At 40.4% G+C, this 21306-nt stretch overlaps 1 protein-coding gene and 1 pseudogene across 1 annotated transcript in view; one reads left to right on the top strand and one right to left on the bottom strand.

Moving 5' to 3' along the window:
* Window positions 1-10669, bottom strand: part of LOC105731975 (CD2 antigen cytoplasmic tail-binding protein 2-like) — a 29657-nt pseudogene extending 18988 nt beyond the window's left edge.
* SND1 (staphylococcal nuclease and tudor domain containing 1) overlaps window positions 1-21306 on the top strand; it is a 444881-nt gene that overhangs the window by 232627 nt on the left and 190948 nt on the right. The window contains exon 13 of the mRNA XM_012473984.2: window positions 12505-12615. Coding sequence (XP_012329407.2) covers window positions 12505-12615 — 111 coding nt within the window. The remainder of the gene's footprint in view (window positions 1-12504; window positions 12616-21306) is intronic.

Raw genomic sequence — 21306 nt, 5'->3', positions numbered from 1 at the left:
TTTACTCTTCCTCCCCTTCCCCTCTTCGTTTCCTTTTCCTGCTTTCTTTTGCCCCTCTCCCTCTCCCAGCCCTCCATCCTACCTCCTCCTCCTTGTCCTTTGCTCCTTCCCCCTTCATTGTCATCATTCAGGTAGGATATTTATGATTGTCTCCCTATTAGAAAATTTCTAAAAAAGTTTTCTGTGGTAGTTGTAGTGGGTTTAAGAACGAGGATTGGCCGGGCGCGGTGGCTCAAGCCTGTAATCCCAGCACTTTGGGAGGCCGAGACGGGTGGATCACGAGGTCAAGAGATCGAGACCGTCCTGGTCAACATGGTGAAACCCCGTCTCTACTAATACAAAAAATTAGCTGGGCATGGTGGCGCGTGCCTGTAATCCCAGCTACTCAGGAGGCTGAGGCAGGAGAATTGCCTGAACCCAGGAGGCGGAGGTTGCGGTGAGCCGAGATCGCGCCATTGCACTCCAGCCTGGGTAACGAGCGAAACTCCGCCTCAAAAAAAAAAAAAAAAAAAAAAGAACGAGGATTACTTGCCAACCTAATCCTTTAAGAAGATGCAGTTGACAGTATTTAGAATTGGTCAGCATCGCCAGGAGACCAGGTAGGGGAGGCTGTAAATAGTCCATGTGAGAGGCAGTGGGAGTCTCAACTCGGGTAGAGAGAATCAGAAAGAAAATGTTCATGGGAGATACATTGTAGGTTTGAGTTTAGAGATTTTATACAGGAATGAGAGAGATGTCAAGCCTAGGCGCTGAGAGTATGATGGTCCTCCAGACTGGGCTGTTGGGAGGAGGAGCTGATTTGGTAAGATTCAAAAAAGCTTTTATCTAGGGAAGTGAGTTTTATTTTTGAAATGCTGAGTTTTACAGGATGATGAATCATACAAATTCACATGTCCTGCAGATAGTTGAAAATGTGAATGCATGGCATATTTAGCAGTGAGTGGACCAGTTTAGCTGGATTGGAAGTGCATGTAGTTTACTTTCTTCAAGCTTGATCCAGTATTTGATTGGTCCAATCCAATTATTTTTGAAGTATCTATTTGTTTCCTTCTGGGAAAGAAGTATGTTTGTTGTATAGCAGGAGTGTCACTTTGCAGACATTGCCCCATGTGCTGTTATTTAGAGAGATTCAGACAAGTCTATGCCGTTTATATTAAAAGGATTTTTTTCCTTGTTTTCCATCTCTCTCTTAGTGTGATGATTGAGGATAAGAGAAAATATTAGATATTTGAAGATGGACGTTGTTTTATTGCCACTTATATTTAATATGCCCCACATTCTTCAGCCAACATTCATCATGTCCTAACTTCTCTAGATATTTTACTGACATGGAAGTGCAGTGGTATTCAGAGAGGAGCTGGCATAGCAGAGTCTAACACCACAGTTTTACTTGTCTTATAAAGCCATAACCATGATATTGCTGAATAAATGGAACTATCAAATAAGAGGTGGCAATAAGATTACAGCACTGCAGAAATCCTGGGGGCAGAATAAAATTGTCTATTTACTAAGCATAACTATTTGATATAACTGTTTGATGTTATGGCTTCTTCCTCCTCTTTTTCTAAGTTGCTTTGACCCATATTTTTAACACCATATATTCTACTCGCCAGCTTTATAAAGTGGGTTAGTTGTTGAATTCTACTGCTTCCACGTATGTTTCTATCTTATCTTCCTCTGTCTGTTCATTGTTCTTTCAGGAGCTCTCGGGTAGGTGCTCACCTACGTAGGTAGGGAATGAGTGGAAATGAGGTAATGGGTATGCTGTGGCTCAGAGATGCCTTGGAGCAGACATAGCTCTTCTGGCCAGGGGATTAGGAAGTGACATTTCTTTATCATCCACTTTATATATATACATTATGTATATATATATACACACACACACACACATAATGTGTATATATATATAATGTATATATATATATAATATATATTATAATATACAAATTATATATATGTTTATATATATATAAATATATTTATATATATATGATATGGGGTTTTTCCATGTTGCCCAGGCAGGTCTCAAACTCCTGAGCTCGTGAGCCATCCACCTAGGCTTCCCAAAGTGCTAGGATTGCAGGCATGAGCCACCGTGTCCAGCCTATTACCCACTTTTAAAATCCCAGTTTACAGATACCTTTGGTTTTCTTTCTTTCCTTCCCAAACTGAAGGAGGCTATTGGTGCTCAGTGAGATGTGGCCTCTGAAGCTGGAGAGGCGTTTGTCAGGACTCAAATGTAAGCTGCTTATTAATAATGAAGTTTGGATGGGTATGTGCTATAGGGATTCCAGGGTGTATTTGTCTACAAAACAGTCATATTTTAATGGAATGACTTTTCTCTCTCCTCCTGCTCCTCTTTCCCCTTCCCTACCTCCTTCTTTCTTTCTTTCATGAAGCATTCTACCAATGTTGTTTATGGGTGTCTTTTGGTTTCATTCTAAAGAAATGAAAGTATCCTTTCGAGTTCTTAAAATAGGACTAAGTCCGTATCAATCTTCATTGTTTTCTTTCCACTTCCTCCTCACATGACAAAGAATGATTAGGAATTATTGAAGTGCAGTCATTCTTCCCATGAGTTCTTGATTTTTGTATCTCCAGTATCTAGAAAATGCTCTCAACACTCAGTTGTATTTATAATCACAGACCTATTCATAGTCTGAATGCTCCTTAAATATGAACTACAACTTATTGGAGAGATTTGTTTAGGAGAATATTCTTTTTGCTTTATTTGCTTTAAGTTCCATACCTGCCCATTCATGAGTCTGATTTTTTGGGATCATGCCTTTATGTTGCCCTATAACCACAGCTGTGCTGGTGGACTGTGAAAGGCGATAGACACTTGGCTCTCAGAGCCTGGAGTTAGGATGCCCTGCCCCAGAACGCTGCAACTCTTGACAACCCTTGATTTTCCCAACACTCCACACGAGCTACCAAAGCCTGGCCAGGGATGTCGAAGCATTTGAATTTTCCTTTGTTTTCAGCCTGTATTATGAATTCTGGGAAAGTCTCTAGCTGCTGTTTTGATCCTCTGGTGGCTTTCCTGGTGGCAGGACTTGTTAAACAGAAAATGGGCTTTAAATTGTTAATCAGTGTAAACGGATTTAAAAAATCAATTTCAGTCATTTTTAGAACTACATAAGTTGAAGGGGGAAGTGAAAAATAGTGAAGAAGGTGGGAGAGAGATTTAGTAAATCTATAAAGCATGTGTGCCACCTCAAATGTTTCCAATTATTGAGGCTTCCAAAACAGAATCTCCTGTCTACGGATGCAGCTTGCTTATGTGAGAAATGCCTCCTAGATATATATGAAGAACAAAAATGGGGACAAAAATATCGATGATCCAGATTCACAGGAATTCAACCAGTGGAGACTAGCTTTCAGAAGTTACCTGTTGCTTTCTATGACTTCTTCCTTGTTGGAGACCTGGTTGGAAAATAGTAACTTAATAAAAGATATTGGCACATGGCCCATTGTCTTTTCATCTCTCTTATCTATAATTTTTGCCCTTACCATTTAGAGATTTCTTTTGTCAGCTTACAGAAGCCAAATCTGTCTCAAGTCTTAAATTGTCAGGTTCCTGCTTGAAAGAACATGGATGTTAGAGGTCTTAGTGTGAACTTGTAGGGAAGATCTAAAGAGAGCCTGGCATTGGGCCTGTTCACTGTTGAGCATTTTTCCTACTTACTAACTGTCTTTTGGGATAGGGAGCCTACATCCTCCATATATATGAGCAAAAGAACTAATAATCTGAAGAAAATAGTTTTTCAATCTTCTGAGCTTTCTACCCTGTTATTGAATCCTGTGGTGACCTTCCTTACTCGTTTCTAATCTAGTTGCAAAGAAAGATATCAGCACCCTGTAGCTTCCCTTCTGGATCAGCCCCACAGTAAAACATCCCCTGCATAGCTGACAATAAGTGAGATCAGCCATGTGGTATGTCAGGAATCAATATCAGAACTCTGTCAACTGCAGATCTCCATCCTGTCTCTTTTGAGAATGCCTGTAGTTCTGGGAAAGGTACACCCAGTTTGTAAAGGGAGTAGAGGCAGTTTTCCAGCGTTAAGACATTGGAGGCTTTGAGGGTCATGGGTGGCAGAGGCCTGGGATACATGCCTGATGTCTCACAGTAAACAGCCATGGGGTGCCTTTTGCACTTAGTTCATAAAATTTTATCACAGGGCCTTGAAGTTACCATAAAGAATATGTATAAATGTATGTGTGTGCATGCATGCAGCAATCCGCATGAGATATGTGCCTCTACTATTGATGAAGTGACCACAGTAGTTCCCCTTGACCTGTAATTTTAGTTACCCATGATCAACCACAGTCTGAAAATATTAAATGGAAAATTCTAGAAGTAAACAACTCATAAGTTTTAATTTGTGTGCCTGTCTGAAGAGCCCTATTCAGTGATGAGATACCTCACCCTCCAGCCCAGGCTATGAATCATCACCTTCTCCGCTGTATCCATACAGTATACACTACCCACATCTCAAGTCTCTTAGTAGCCATCTCAGTAATTAGGTTGACTGGCTATGGATGCTGTCATATTGCTACAATTGTTCTGTTTTATTAGTAGTTATTGTTGTTAATCTCTTACAGTGTTAAATGATAGGTTAAACTTCATTATAAGTATGTATGTATAGGAAAACACATACAGAGTTCAGTACTCTGTGCAATTTCAGGCATTTACTAGGGGTCTTGGAGCATATATTTCTTGTGGATATACTAACTGTATATCCATCCATATATATTATCCATAATAATATAACTGTATTATGGATATACTAACCTCTTAATTATATTTTATTTCTCTCCTTTACCCATGACTAAAATATATTGCGGGCTCACTTCCTTATGGTTTTACTTTATTCTGAGTATGTGCCCACATGTGTTTACCTTAAGGAAAATATTCAGCTTTTCTGATCTTCATGGATGCCTCAGAGACTGATAAAATGTAGATAGTTTGTAAGTGAAAAATGTGAAGTTCAAAGAGCCAGATAAAGATCTATGAACCAGAGCCACTGGGTTATCGTATCTTTTTCAGATGGAGAAGGAAGGGGTGGGTGTGTGTGTGGGTATAATGGTGTTATTCCCTGTGCCCACTCTCTTGATACTGTTGAGACCCAGAACACGATCCCCCACAGGTTGACATTTTGACATGCGGAGAGGTCTCTAATTTTGTCTACCTCACTCTGCTACCCACCTTCTCCCGCAGCACAGGGAGGGACTCTTTTCTGGAATGTCCTATTTGACTAAGATAGCTTCTTTCCCACAGAAATGCAGTTGTCTTAAATCCGCTTTCTAGAGATCTCACCAGATAATCAGAAAAGATGGACCACTGGAGTAATAGTAGAGAGTGGGCTCCATCACCATGCTCAAACTTTTCATATATTCTTCTGAGGGCAGCTCGGAGGGATCTACCTGGAAGATGATTGGCTTAATAAGACAACCTTTGTTTCCTCTCACCTTCCAGTAATGTCTGCCTCCCACTTTCTGGGCCCATTTATTCTCCCTGAAGATTTACTGCTCCTCAAAAAAATTACCACATTCCTCATCTCACCCCTTCCCTATCAAAAGGGGTATATAAGCTTCTATACCTCCCTAGGTTATTGGACGATCATTCTGTGATTCCCTCCATGCTATGCACATCAAAAAATAAATGTTATGTGCTCTTTCTTCTGTTAATCTGCCTTTTGTCAGCTGATTTTTAGGAAGCCTTTAGAGGGCAAAGGGGAAGTTTACCCTCGGCCCCGTAATATCTTTATTCATTTAACCCAGATTCTTTTTTATCAAGTAGTATATTCCCTTTAAGTTAGCTCTACTTATATGCACCAAATCTTCAAAGTCACAGAATGCATGAATGAGTGAGAAAGAGTATATATGTGTATGGGGAAAGTTTTATCTTTATTGTCCCTGTTGAAATATGCATTACCTTTGGTTGTAAATATAACTGGACAGGCAAATGCATAACACATAGTCTGATTCTCTCATGAAGAAGCAAGATCAACTTTGAAAAGCTCTCTCTGCCTCTTCATGGTTTGACTCTATGAAAAGTTAGCAGTGGTTAGTGTTTGGTGTCAAATGGAAACAATTTTTTTTTTTTTGAAACAGTCTCTGTCACCCAGTCTAGAGTGCAATGGTGTGACCACGGCTCACTGTAGCCTTGATCTCCTGGACTCAAGCGATCCTCCTGCTTCGCCCACCCAAAATGTTAGGATTATAGGCGTGAGCCACCACATCAGCCAAAACAATTCAGTCTTAAAGCAGTTAGGGCAGAGGCTAGATGTAGTGGCCCATGACTGTACTCTTAGGACTTTGGGAGGCTGAGGTGAAAGAATCGCTTGTGCCCAGGAGTTCGCAACCATCCTGGGCAATATAGCAAGACCCTTTCCCTACAATAAAAATTTAAAAATGAACCAAGCATGGTAGCATGTGCCTTTAGTCCTAGCTACTCGGGAGGCCGGGGTGAAAGTATCCCTTAAACCCAGGAGTTTGAGGCTGCGGTAACTATGATCATACCACTGCACCCTAGCCTGTGTGACAGAGCAAGACCCTGTCCCTTTTATTAAGAAAAAAAAAAAAAGAAGAAGCAATCAAAGCAGATCAAAGGCATATGCGCTCAGAGAGGTAGTCTGGCTTGGGATCTCAGAGCCCCATAGGAGATTAAGGATGATCAGTCATACAAGGTATGAGAGTCCAAGCTGGGTGCAAACATCCAGGTGGAAGGTGGCTCCATAGCCAGGCATTAAAGACGGAGTGTCCACTTGGGAGGGGTGGCATCAATGTTATAAGATTCGTTACACTCAGGAGTATCAATCCTACCAGTAAAAGTACTAAGGATAAACCAGGTTTCTCACCATCAGAGAAGGTATTTACAAATACAAAAAGGAAGAAAACTAGAATGAACCCAGTAGTGGTGGATTGGAATTTTAGATATTTGTGTGAACTCATGGTATGTTGGTTCAGGTTCTACAAGAAGCACTTTGCCAAGAAAGATTAGATGTGCAAGAGATTAACTGGAGAAAACTCATCTCAAGGAAGGTGGGAAGGGAGCCCCAGGATGCCTGGGAAGAGCCATCAGACTGCAATGCAGGTCAAATCCCTGTGCAGAAGGGAGGGAATCAAGGAAGGTTAGCTAGGGAATGGCTGAGCTGTAGGCCTGTTCTAAAGAGTTTCTTCAAAGCTTGATAAGAAGTCAAAATTGTCCATCATAGGAGCCCTATATCCCTCAGCAACAGGCCTGCCTTAGTATCTCTGTTGCACTCCACTATTGGCTGGGAGCAGCTGGTGGGAAGCATAGCCTTGGCTGAAGTAGCAGTGATTGATTTCAGAGCACAGCAGCTGGGCTGTCAGTCTATTATACTTCCTGCAGTTGGAGATCCAAGAGGCACATTTTCATGACTGCCACACATGGTTTTCAATAGATATAGATAGATTTAGAAATAAACATATAAAAATAAATATAGATGTAAATGTGGGCTCCTTAGATAAATGGCTAATTTCAGATCTGGGGAAGACAGTACAAGATAAGCCTGGAACATGTTGTACCAGAAAACAGAGAAGTGCTCAAAAAAAGATAGGAGACATGTCTAAAGGACACAGAAGTTCTGGCTCCCACTGGCCGCATAGGGAACAATTTGAGTGTCAAAGAACAGTAGTAGTGGATTATAACTGTTTGACTAAAATGAGATTTCATGAATTTATACTAATACAAATAAATAAATGAATAACTTGGGAGTTTAATGAGAGGTGAAAATTATATAGTTCAAAATGTCTACTCACAAAATATCTATTAATTACAGTGGAGAAGCCTGGTAGACACCACCCAAATCAAGTGATCAAGATTACCATCATCAATAAATGATGAATCAGTGCTTAACTTTAATATGGTCATGAAGAAACATCAGACAAACCAAAATAACTGACCTGTACTTTTCAAAAGTGTCAAGGCCATGAGAGTCAAAGAAAGACTGAAGAGCTATTCCAGACTAGAGTGACATGACCACTAAATGCAACACCTGATTCTGAACTAGATCCTTTTCTTGAAGTATTCCATTAGAACAGTTGGCAAAATTTGAGTAGATTTGTGGATTAGATAGTAGCAATGTGTTAATATCCTAGTTCTAATGTTTTTTGAGTATGCAGGAAAATCTGCTTCACAGAAAATGCAGAATAGATTATTTGAGGAGAGGTATAGCAGATCGGCCAGTTGCTCTTAAATAGTTGAAAGGTATGCTCTTCGTACAGTTATGTGCAACTTTTCTATAAGCTTAGATGGTTTCAGCATTAACACAAACACACATTATGAAGTAATCTGGACCGTTTTAGACAATTATCAATTGTCAATATTATTGTTACTTCCAATATTGGTAGAGGTGGGGAAGGCAGGCAAAAATATGATCAAACAATTGGGGCCTACTGTAAATGAATTTTACCCCCTAGGATTCCTGTTCTCTTGTATGGTTATAGAACACATTTTCTCCATATTGGCATAATATAGAACCCCACGGATTCACTACCATCTTATCATGGGTAAGTTGGAGCTTATATTACAAGCTGCTTGCTGTGGAAATTAACTGGAGGAGAAGATGTCAACTACTTGTCTATCTTGTGAGCAAGCCTGCCTGTGAGACCCATGTAATTTGTGTTTGTTTATATCAGGAACCACCTGATCATAACTAATGGAAACTGATGACTTTTAATGGAACACTAAATATCTCTTTTAGTTTGGAGAAGCATTTCAGTCCTAGCACTAATTTTCTTTGTGTTTCTAGCTGATAGGGAGAGTGATGGCTTACTGTGAGACTTCCAAGGCTGTTAGGTCCCTTTTTATGTGCCGATTGTGAATTATCCATTCAGGCCAGACGTGTAATTGGAGTAGAATTACTGATACACTCAAGAAAGAAGAATTTATAAATTTGTCCAAAGCAGCATAATGTCATGGCACACAACTTAATGTTCCCTCTTCTTACTGGGCAACTGATCAACACACTAATGTCAGGTTTGGAGCCATCTTTAGCCAGGGGAAAATCTCCTGACCTTTCATTAGCAGCCAAAAGAAATGAATGAGACAGTCAAGTATATGGATCTAGGCTAATTCTACTTTCTCTCCCTCCCTTTCATTCTCTTTTTAAATTGAAGTCTCAGATAATTGAGAGGAGGAAGACAAAAGCTGGGAAGGCATGCAGAAAGTTATTGTCCTTGATTCCATGCTGGGAACACTTGGCTAGGAGAATAATGTTCCAGTGCTGTATTTCCAAAATAATTAGGTATTTTTCTTTTCTTTTCTTGTCTTTACTTTCCTTTTCCTTTCCAGACAGAGTCTCACTCTTGTCGCCCAGGCTAGAGTACAGTGGCTCGATCTTGGCTCACTGCAACCTCTGCCTCCTGGGTTCAAATTATTCTCCTGCCTCAGCCTCTCAAGCAGCTGGGATTACAGGCACCCACCACCACGCCAGACTAATTTTTGTATTTATAGTAGAGACAGGATTTCACCATGTTGACCAGGCTGGTCTCAAACTCCTGACCTCAGGTGATCCACCTGCCTCAGCCTCCCAAAGTGCTGGGATTACAGGGGTGAGCCACCGTGCCCAGCCAGGTGTTTTTCTTAAAAGAATATCTCAAATTTTCTTTGTTTCAAAACAAAATTTTTTAAATGTGCTTTAGTTTTGCTATGCTTTTTAAGTTATTTTTTTTTAATCCTAGATGAGATAAATGATTCAATTTAGAAAATACTATATACTTTGTGCACAATACTGTGCTTGGCACTGGGATGTAGAGCAAGAAAAGCATGGCCTCTGCCCTCACAGAGTTTATCATTCACCAGGGAAGATAAACAAAGAATAAATAATTGCCATATATTGTGATGATGTATCACAGGGGGAATACACCAAGAACACATGTGATTCTCATATGCATGGCACGTAGTAAATGCCCAATAATGATGGTTGTTATCATTTCATGTATTTTTACTCTCGTTACTGCTAAGCACCAGCATCACAACTGTTCCTCCAGGAGAAATCTATAATTAGGGGATAAGAAGCTAAGGGAACGTGGCTTAGATGCTGAGCCTTAAAGGAAAGAGAGAAGAAAGCAGTGGGCAGGGTGTGGAGTGATTTGGAAATCTAAGGCCTCAGGAACTCCATATGGCAGGTCTTAACTGCTTTGTAGACATTTGATGATAGGATAAAGAGGGCAGGGACAAAGAAGAATAGGGAAAATGCCCTTGGTTTTTCCTGGCCAGGCAGGTACTCAGTAATTCTTTGAATTGATTTGAGCAGCACTAACTGGGGTGGATCATTAAACATTTGTGTTGTTTTTCTTTTTATATCAAAGCTTGTTTGTGTGAATTTTTCCTTGCCTGCTCTGCCATTCCCACTTTCTCCTCCAGACCCCATGTATTGACTGTAAAACGTCAATGCTTAGTAATTCAAAATGCAGTAACAAATATTTCTTTGTTCTCTTGGCGTTTAAAACGGCCATGATATCTCAAACTATCAAAAGTGGAGTTGTCCCCTGTACCACTCCCCAGCCTTCTTACTAGCTGTTTGATGGGTGGAGCCTCTCTTGTTCCCTGCTAGGGCTCCTTGGTGACAATCTTAGTTACATCCTCACCATGTATCAACATCTGCGTCTGCTGATTTGAGGCTGTTGCCTTCTCCATGCTGCCAAACACAACCCTGTGATAATGACAGCATTTGCCAGCACGCTTATGCGGTGACTCAGGAGACAGGGTGGCCAGCAAAGCAGCCTCTTTGTGGGAGTGGATTTTGAGAAGTGCTAATTCCGTGGTGGTTTGGAGATATTAATATCATGCTGGCAGTAGATAAACAGGCATCAGAGGGGCACATAATGAAAAGATAATCAGCCACCACATCTTTTCCTCCTTGTTCTACCGACATTTATTTTTTGTTCTTTAAAAAACAAAAGTATGTTCTCCGGGGGTTTGACAAATAGAGCCCTTAAGTTGCGTAAACATGCACAGATACTGGTTGGTTCAGCTCCCAGCATCCCCACAGTATGGCTTTCTAAGAACGACTGGTTTGTTAGGAGTTAACCACATTTTCAAACAATACTCAGTCATAGCATATGGCACAGTAGCCTATTGCTTACCATAGCCTCTCCCTAAAGGGCAGCAAACCAGATGGTTTGAGTAGGGCCTTTGGTGTAATTATGACAGACACAAAGAAAGACATAACCACCATTCTCCCTCAATAATATCATGCCTCTTGTTTTCCAGTATTTGCTGTAGTTAATTATACTTAATTTTTGAAAATTTGTTTTTGTAGTTTGATTGTTCATAACAAAGTTCCCTTTCCAGGTTGGGGAGGAACCATTCAAATAAGCACCATTAAGTGTCTGCATGCCATTTTCCATTTATCCTTCTCTGGTTAGTAGATACAGGCCACATAGAGTGACATCTCTATGTGGCATTCCCAAGTGTGAGCAATTTTCTTATTCGGCAAAAAAAAAAAAGCATTCATTGCATTTGATAATTATTTTGCGTTAGAGTCTAACTGAGATCTTTTGTAGCTCCTATGTAGTACTGCTCCAAAACTGGTCATCTCAGATTTTATACTTTTTACTTTCTTTGTTTCCCATCTTGATTTGTTTTTTTCTTTCTTTTTTGAGATAGGGTCTCATTCTGTTACCCAGGCTGGAGTGTAGTGGTGTGATCACAGCTCACGGCAACCTCAGACTCCTGGTCTTCCTCCCTCAGCATCCCAAGTAGCTGGAACTATAGGCATGCACCAACATACTCGGCTAATTTTTAAATTTTTATTATGGAGATGGAGTCTCATTGTGTTGTCCAAGCAGGTCACAAACTCCTGGGCTCAAGTGATCCTAGCGCCTGGGCCTCCCAAACTGTTGGGATCATAGGCATGAGCCACAGCACAAAGAATTTCCTTCTACTAGAATGCCTCCTTCCTGCCTATCCCTTCTCTCTTCATTCATGGTCTTATGTTTTCCAAGCCCACTTTGGGTAGGAGATCGACTCTCAGGAGTTCTTATAAGAGAAACACTGTTATGTTAAATCAATGTTTCTAATGTCACCAAACCAAAAGAAGACATTTTCTGGTTGTTCTGTCTGCTAGAAAGATTTTGAGAAAATTAGGTCATGCTTTTATGTGTTCAGTTTTTTCTCTATGTGCCTAATATTTTATAGCAGACTTTTCTTGAGGGCAGTGGCTTGTTTATAGCATTCTGTAAATAGCCTGGCATAATGTGGGCTTTTTACAGATATTTTTTGCTAGTTTTTATGTATGGATTGATCTAGCATCTGACTATACTAAACAGAAAAATGCTGAGCTAGGGAACTTTGTTATTTAACCTTTTATTTGGATTTCTAGCTTAGCAACTCATTGGTCTTGAATGAGTTGGCTTCTCCCTCCCTCTGCCAGAATGTATTAAGACCTCCAGGTGCTTACTGTTATTATTTCTGTTGACTGAGCCCCATATGCACTTTTAGTCCTCACTGACCTATCTTTTCTGTTGCAGAAACATTGCTGAGGCTCTTGTCAGCAAAGGTCTAGCCACAGTGATCAGATACCGGCAGGATGATGACCAGAGATCATCACACTATGATGAACTGCTTGCTGCAGAGGCCAGGTAAGACCAAAATTTACTAAACACATGGGGACCCACACCCTCACTTGTTTCTTTCCCAGTACTGTGCCTTTACCTGAGCAGAATGTGTTGGAAAATAATATGCTGAGAATGCTTGTATTATTATTCCAGATTTTCCCCATGAAAAGAAGGACACACTTTGAACTTGCTATCTAATTTTGGTTAAATGCACTTGGTCTTCCATTTTTAAAAATATGTAAAATAGGTATACATTAGATATGATCTCGCTCTGTAGCTGTATAAAAGAAAGCATGAATGAGTGCACAAGAGCAGATATGTTTATCATCATTCCTGGGACTAACAGTGAAGCTGTGCTTATGTGTGACGTACATTCCCCTCTGTTTCTTACCTCCAGAGGCCTCTACTCCCAGCCCCTCCCATTTATCACCTCTAGACCTTTTGTCATGTACAAAGGAAATGAAAACATTTATTAGGAAATGAGTTTTGGTTTCAAACACTTGACAGCTGGCAGGAGAGCATTTGAGAAGCCCTGTGACATTTTACTTTTGTCCTTCATCCCTGTGGCTGGTTGCCCCAAGGACATGCATGCTGCTCAGCAGTATTTCTGGCCATTGACATTCCTCAAGGCTCTTACTCAGGGAGGCTTTTGTCACTGGGTGGTGTGGTAGTTGAGTGATTCCCAGACTTCCTGGGAAACAAAGCAAGAACTGAGCTACTTTTTACTGAACTGACTTGGATAGCTCAGCAGACTGCTTGGACTCAACCAAAATATATCCATTGTTTAAACGTGATTGCAGAGGCTTCCTCACTCAGCAGTTTTTCCATAGCCTCTAGGATCCATTTAGTTCTAGGAGTTTGGTAATTGTCAGGCTCTTTTCTACAGTTAGAGGAGGAATGATTCTGGGCACATGTTATCTAATCTCGGCTTCAGATTTTGTCATTGAATCACTTCTCTTGCTCTTTGGCCCATAACATTGCCCTGATGTGTGACATTTACCTCTAACACCATGTCACATCCTGATGGATAGAGCATCTGTAGAATGTCACACAGAATGTCAGCCGAGAAATCAGTCTGTCAGGCTGCTGTGGCTTTTGGATTCTTTCTTGTGGGCTTTTCCCAGTAGACCCTGTCGAGGACCTCATTCTTAAGTACAAAGAGTCCAGTGAAAATACTCACATCTTTGGTTGTTTAAGGCTCATTAATCGTCATTTAAAATGTGTAGTACATGACTGGTATATTCTCGTAAACCTCCTTACTTTCTTCTCTCCCTACCTATATTATCAGTAAGCAAGGCAGCCCCAAAGAACTCATGGTAAGAAATGTGACTTCATGTTTCTTGGTTCTGTTGTTTTTTCAAAAAAAAAATTTAATTTTAATTTTTGTGGGTGTATAATAGGTGTATGTATTTGTGGGTTACATGAGATATTTTTATACAGGCATGCTATACATAATAATCACATTATGTGAAATGAGGTATCCGTCCTCTCAAGTATTTATGCTTCATGTTACAAACAATCCAATTACATTCTTTTAGTTATTTTTAAATGTACAGTTAAATTATTACTGGCTATAGTGACTGTGCTGTGCAGTCAAATACTAGGTCTTATTTATTCTTTCAAGCTATTGTTTTTTGTACCCATTAACCATCCCTACCTCTCCTCTACCTTCTCACTACCCTTCCTAGCCTTTGTTAACCTTTGTACTGTGTGTCTCCATGAGTTCAATTGTTTTGATTTTTAGGTCCCACATATAAGTCAGAACATGCAATGTTGTCTCTGTGCCTGGCTTATTTCACTTAGCATTATGACTTTCAGTTCCATCCATGATGTTGCAAATAACAAGATCTCATTCTTTTTTAATGGCTAAATAGTACTCCATTGTGTATAAGTACCACATTTTCTTTATCCGTTCATCTATCTGTTGATGGGCACTTAGGTTACTTCCAAGTTTTGGCTATTGTGAACAGGGCTGCAGCAAACATGGGAGTACAGATATCTCTTCAGTATACTGATTTCCTTTTTTTAGGTGGTATATACCCAGCAGTGTGATTGCTGGATCATATGGTAGCTCTATTTTTAGTTTCTTGAGGATCCTCCAAACTGTTCTCCATAGTGGTTGTACGAATTTATATTTTCACCAGCAGTGTATGAGGGCTCCCTTTTCTCCACATCCCTGCCAGAACTGATTGCCTGTCTTTTGGATATAAGCCATTTTAACTGGGGTGGGATGATATCTCATTGTAGTTTTGATTTGCATTTCTCTGATGATCAGTGATGTTGAACACCTTTTCAAATGCCCATTTGCCATTTGTATGTCTTCTTTTGAGAAATGTCTGTTCAAATATTTTGCCTATGATTTTAATTGGATTATTAGTCTTAGTACTGTTTGATCATCTAGCTCCAGTAGGAAATGGACAATTACTAAACTAACCATGGACAATTTGGGGGGTGGGTCTGTGCTGATGGCAACTTGAAGAACAGGTTATCCATTTCCGGAGTAGCAGGAGCCCTCAGCAATACAATTGAATGTATAGTTATATTTTCCACGCAAGCTTCACACTGCCGCTAGTGAATATGTAATTCTGACAGGCAGGTAAGCATGGAAATAATTTGCAGGGCTGCTCTGGAAAGTGAGGCCAGAATAAGCTTTCTTATTATGCTGTTAGAAATAGCCATGTTGTGCTATAATGCTTAATGAGTATTCATAGATAGTGAAATTTTTTAAGTTTTAGGTTTTAAGACGAAAACAGCCTTTTTAGTCTAGAGCTTATTTTGTGCTGAAGTAATGTAACAAGATGCTTGCTTGCTAAGGCAGTGAGCTGCCTAAAGATAATTGTGTTGAGCCATTGCTTTCAGACTGATGGTGGGAAAATTGGCTTCAGGGTCATTGCACTGCTGCAGGTTGAGTAAACGAAGAGAATTAACCACTTCCTATGCCCATGAGGCATTACCATAAGGCAGTACAGGCCTCATAAAGAATGGGGAGAAATACTCAGCATGAACTATAAGGGAATTTTTGTTTGGAGCAGTCTTGTCAGTGAGCCTCAGGATGCTAGCCTAGTGCCATCTTCTCGATGCTTACCCCCAGGAAGGTGAAGTCGGATTCAAGAAAGATCAGAATACTTGCTAGATAAGAATGGTGGTTTTGTAGCCATTAAAAAAGATTTTCAGTGCAGAAGCCCCATCCCATGTTTTTGGTTTTGGTGGTGGTGGTTGTTTTGAGACAGCGTTTTGCTCTGTGTCCAGGCTGGAGTGCAGTGGCACAATCATGACTCACTGCAGCCTCCTTTTCTTGAAAATGGCAAAGTTGACCACTTTTCAAGACCACCTGTGTCCTGACACTGGCTTATTTTAGTTCTCCTATGTCACACTCCCTTTAGCGTTCTTGCTCTCTCATGTTACAGCCTGTCAGAGCTCTTTCATGTGCTTCTTCTGCCCCTTATCTGACCAAGTATTAAATATTATCTGAGTTTAGGGTTGTTTTCCCCTAGATAGATTAGCTGTATTTTTTCTAGTTGAACTCTGCTTTGTGATTTTATGGCCCTATCGGTACATTTTCTCTACCTCCCAGCTTCGTGTCCTCTGCAGATCTCATTAGTGAGTTGTTTACTTCTGTTCTGGGCCCTGAATAAAACCCCTAAACAAGAATAGCTTTGGTGTTGACCCCAAGTCTCTCACTGCATGGACTGTCACTTAACTGTCTTTTGTTTATCATCCTTCAGCCACTTTTTAATCTTCAGCGATTGTGTACTGAACCAAGCCAGTTTGAATTAATTTCCCAAGCAAAATGTCTTAAGATACTGTATCCAATGCTTTGGCAAAGGCCAAATTCATAACATCTGCTGCATTCATATCAGTCGTTCGTTCTGAAACTCTTTAGGTAAATAATAGACGAGTCAGAGGGCAGGGCATCATTCTGCTCAGTTCCTCCCCATCAGGGTGTCGATTCTAACAGACTTCTTTGACCCTGGTTGTTGCTGGTAATATCAGCAGTGGTGCAGAGTGCTCTTCTGTTGACTTTGCTTTCCAGTGCACTGCTTGGCCATTAATACTTTCAGAGAAACATTGTAAGCTTTGGGGAAAGGGCAGCCCGTTAAACTCGTCTGACTTAGGTCAGCACAGCTGCCTGCCTAGAAGTTGATGAGCTTTCCCAGGGCTCTGCAGCCCCTACTTCCTCTGCAAAGGGATATGATCTGCCAGCCTTTCTCATATCATTTCATGGGAGCTCAGGGAGTGATGCGGTAGGCACTCATTGGGAGACCAGATGAGACAGAGGGGGAATAAGAATAGCAATTTGCACTTTGCCTATTGCTTTCAAGCATATACACCTGCCTGCATAGACACAAACTCTACCACATCAGCAACTCTGTTCAGTTTGCTGACCCTTCAGGGCTCTTTTATTCAGGTGCCTCTCTGCTTCTGGGAAACCCTCATTATGTCTTAAATACATGGCCCATCTAGAGGTAGATACATCTTTTTTGTTTAAAGGGTAAATAAACCTCACATTCCCAAAAGGCGGTTGGGAATTCCCTTCCAGTTTGGTTGTCTCATCAGCTGTCTCCTCTCTCATTACCTTGTGTCCTAGCAAGATAAGGTTTTGCAATTTTCTTATATACTCTCAGGCCTTGTTTCTCTCATAGGCTTCATTGGAAAACCCTTGATGTTCTCCCACGGTTCTGAGAGTTCCAGCATGTGTATCCTCTGTTTTTTGTCCGCCCCCGCCCCCGCAACCCAGAAAAAAGAATTTAGATGCAGATGACCCACAGTTCTCTGTAACACTCCTGAACTTGGTCTCCCTTTTTAGAAGCATAATATGGACTCCTTAGGGAGTATGACACATCATTTCTGTTCGGCATGATCCTGTTTGATCCCCATATTGACTTTCCAGTATTTCCAAGATAGTGAGTCATTACCGAGACCCTTCTTACTTTCTAAAGTGTCACAAAATTCTTTCATATGCTCTATTTTATGTATTTGGTGTTACACATCCAAGTTTTGATTTCGGAGAGGCCAGAATGTGAATTTCATCATCCTGCTAGATGTCTTCCAAGTGGAGCTTTTATTGAGCATGTTACGGACACTGAATACAAGTTGGTAATGTTTAGAGTCAGATCAGAGCATAGCTGTGTGCTGTTTTCTTTAGACATGGGGGATATCATCTATGTACATCTTCTCATGCTACCAGTAGCTTTATTTTAAAATATAATATCTTAAGAATTCCTAGAAATTGTTAGAATCTGTGGCTCTTTGCAAGAAAACACAGCTAAGTTTTGTTAGTTCAGAAGTTGGGGCTTTATTCCTTTAAGGTACCTTTTAATTCTAAGATTTGCAATTTCAAGATTGGATGTATATATTCAGAAAAGAAACTGATGCTCCAGCTTGACTGGAGGAAAGCAATTGTATTGAACAGCCTAGTGTCTGAGCAGATTTAAATGAATTTAGGTTCATTCTGGTCATACATAATGAGGTTAGGGTTATCTCAGGAGAAGAGAAAAGGGCAGGTTCTCTCTTATCTTTTCATGTGTATTCTGTTTCTTGCCTGGCACACTGCAGATTTAGAAAACCATGGTGTTGTCATCCATCTTTGAGAGGCAAGTGTGAACCTGCCCTCATCTCAGCGTCACTTTGGCTCCTTGGCTCCTTCTCTTCCCAGTCCCCTAAAGGACTCATTTTTCTGATTCAGCAATTCCTCTTTTTAAAAAACAAAAAAAAACTAGCACTCCAGCCTTGCTGTGTTCTCCAGCTCCAGTCTCCAAACTCTAAACCCATAAGCACCAGTCTCTTGCTATTTTTAGTGAGATTGGCAGTGCCCTCATATTGTACGCTTCTGTGCTTGAACCTGTAGGAAATCTGTACTGGCATTTCTGTCACTGACTTTGGTCAAAAGCAACAAATTGATAACTCTTTCTTTCTTAAACCAATATCCTTGGTCGTTATTAAGAGGGATACAGTATTAATTGCATGTTTCTCTTGCTGACACAGTTAATGGGAGCCACGGTGAGCTAAGTTCTATATGTTCATAGCAGTGACTTGTAAATATATTTTGCAATTTCATTGAATGAAGTGCTTTTAAGACCACTGGGAAGGAAATGCTCTTGGTCTTCTACTCTGGACTTAGCTAGGAGCTCTCCTTTTTTTTCTGATTTGTAGGGAAGTTTTTCCATAAAATTTTAATAAATGGGGGAAAAGTGACTTGTGCCTTTTCAAAAAAGAAACTGTTGACAGGGTCCTTCATATCTGTGTCTTCAGTTTTACTAGCATTCACATACTGGTTATGAATGGAATGTGAAGAGTTATTTGCCAGCATTTTTTGTGTTAAAAGATACAATTTTAGTATTCTGAAATGGAAGAGGTTAGTACATTAATTTGACACAGTTGTGATTTGTTAAATGTCTTGATAAGAAGCAAGTTTTATTTCTATACCCGTCTGTTTAGACAGTTGGCATTGAATTTGTGTGTTTTGAAATTTTATAACTGATATATCCCATCACAGAGTGTGTAGATTGTATGGGTTAATCAGTTCTCTAAGAAAGCAAATCTTTCCTCTGTCAGAGTCAGTGGTCAAGGCTGGTCTATTTTGCATGTGATGGCTTTGCATTCATTTCTTCTCTTTATTCTTTTTTTTTTTAAAGTGTATCCTTGGTTTCAGGCATGGGCAATCATAGTGGTGAACAAAAAAGATAATAGATTCAACCCTTTACAAAGCATGCAATCTCAGAGGGACAGACATTAAATAATTTTATTAGTACTGGTGGATTTTGTTGTTTTTCCTATTTCTTCTCTTTTCTTACCTGTTTTCTTAGCACTTCCTCTTTCCTCCCTCTTTATTTTTAACGCTCCTTGCCTTACATCTTTTTTATTCCATCTCTTATTTTTTTATTAAATGGTCCCATGAGAGCATCTTTCTGAAATTCATCTTTTCTATCCAGCTCTGTTCTTATCTTCTCAATAGTTTAATGGTATAGCTTTAAATAAACGAAAATTTCTTACTTTCAATCTAATGACCTCAACTAAGTGAAAATTCTTTTTGAATAAGAGTAGAACCTACTGAATACTGTGAAAAACTGAGCTTTTATTTGAAGTTTAATGGTAGATTCCTGTAACACCAGGGTACTGTTGGATTTTTGGCTCAAGCATCATAGGAGGCAGTAGTTGGGTGCCTTACCACTGCCCTCTTCACCCTCTGCATTACATCATGCCAATACAGGTTGAAAGCCAACACAGAGGAAGAGACTGGCCTTTCTCTTAAATGTCCTAATGGCTTCCTTTCTTTTTTAACTTTAGAAATGCACACCCCCACTACATTTTGGGCTTGCAGTTAAGTGTCACGGTCATGAGGTTGCTAGTTGGATTCAGCACGTGTCATTATGTATCAGTGTGGAGGGTTTCGCTGTTGGGGAGTAGGGAAGATCAGTTTTTGCAAGTGGATGTGATAACAGGAAAATGCATTAAAAGAGCTGGTGTGGGGAAGTGATTTGACGATGCAGCTGAATGTGGGGAAATTTAGCTTTTCCCTTTCTTCAGAAAAGATGATGCACTCAACATCCAAATAGCAGTAATCAATCTGCATTTAAGGCAGCACAAATGGCCACTTCTGGAGAGCTGTATAATGTCTCCATTTCCAAATAGTTTTCTCCTTCAGGATATTAAGAGGATCTGTTCACTCCCTCCATCCCGTCCTTCTCTTCCCTCCCCACCCCTTGTTCCTTCTGACGTAATTCATGCTGTGAGACTTTACTTTAGGATTCATGAGGGGCTGGGGTATAGCTGGCGCCCTTTAGCTTTATCTCCTGTCTTGAGTAGCAAGCTGTGGGTAGTCCTGCAGATCATGGGTGGATGATGAACTGCTGGGAAGCGGTCCTCCTTGGCTAATCAATCATTAGTCTGCACTGGTTGTATTCCTTCAGAGAGGACATTGTTCTAGGCTAAACTTCCTACATGAATTAGTCATCATTGTGTCTTCCCCCACCCCCATACCCCAAAATAGTTTCAGCTATGACCGCTTATCTGTCCAGAACCGCTTGTCTGTTTTCTTCCATCTCACTCTATTCTTGGCTAAGAGGCTCTTGCACCTTTCACACAACCCAAAATATTTGATATGTTGGAAGGTTCTTGTACTGGGAATATCATTTCAATCAAAAATAAATTGTAACAATAAAGTGATAACACTTGACCCTTGACTTTCTTGAATGTCTTATAACTTGCTTCCCTAACCCAGTGGCTCTCAAACCAGCCACATCACTGTCACTTGGAAACTTGTTAGAAGTGTGAATTCTCGGCACCCTGCCCCCTGAAGTCTCTTTTAACATGTTCTTCAGGTGACTCTGATGCACACTGAAATTTGAGAAGCACTACCCTAATCAGTTGCTTATCTTTGTAAAACAAATCAAAGTGTGTGCCCTTTTATGGAAGACTGATGATTTAATCTTCATTGTAATTGGAATTACAATTGTGGTTATATGTAACAGAGAACAAGGCATGGAATGGATGAGCTTTGGATTGCTATAGTATGTCCCAGCTCTTTATTCCCCTTGACTCCTGTCTGTTTCCCCGTTCCTCAAACTCTGAGTTCAGGGCTCCTTAATTCGATTCCTTCTGAGTAGCCTCCACCAGCTTTTGGCTAATTTAATGTGAAATCATCTCAAGTGTTACAGTGCTTGCTTGCTTTGGCTCATCTGCAGCGTCAGGTGGCTGAGTGGGTCGGAGAGCTGA

Source organism: Aotus nancymaae, unplaced genomic scaffold, assembly GCF_030222135.1.
Source record: "Aotus nancymaae isolate 86718 unplaced genomic scaffold, 86718_ANA_hifiasm-v0.15.2.pri h1tg000002l, whole genome shotgun sequence".
NCBI lineage: Eukaryota > Metazoa > Chordata > Mammalia > Primates > Aotidae > Aotus > Aotus nancymaae.
Note: the sequence above shows the minus strand (reverse complement) of the source record. Positions and strands in the feature narration are given on the sequence as shown.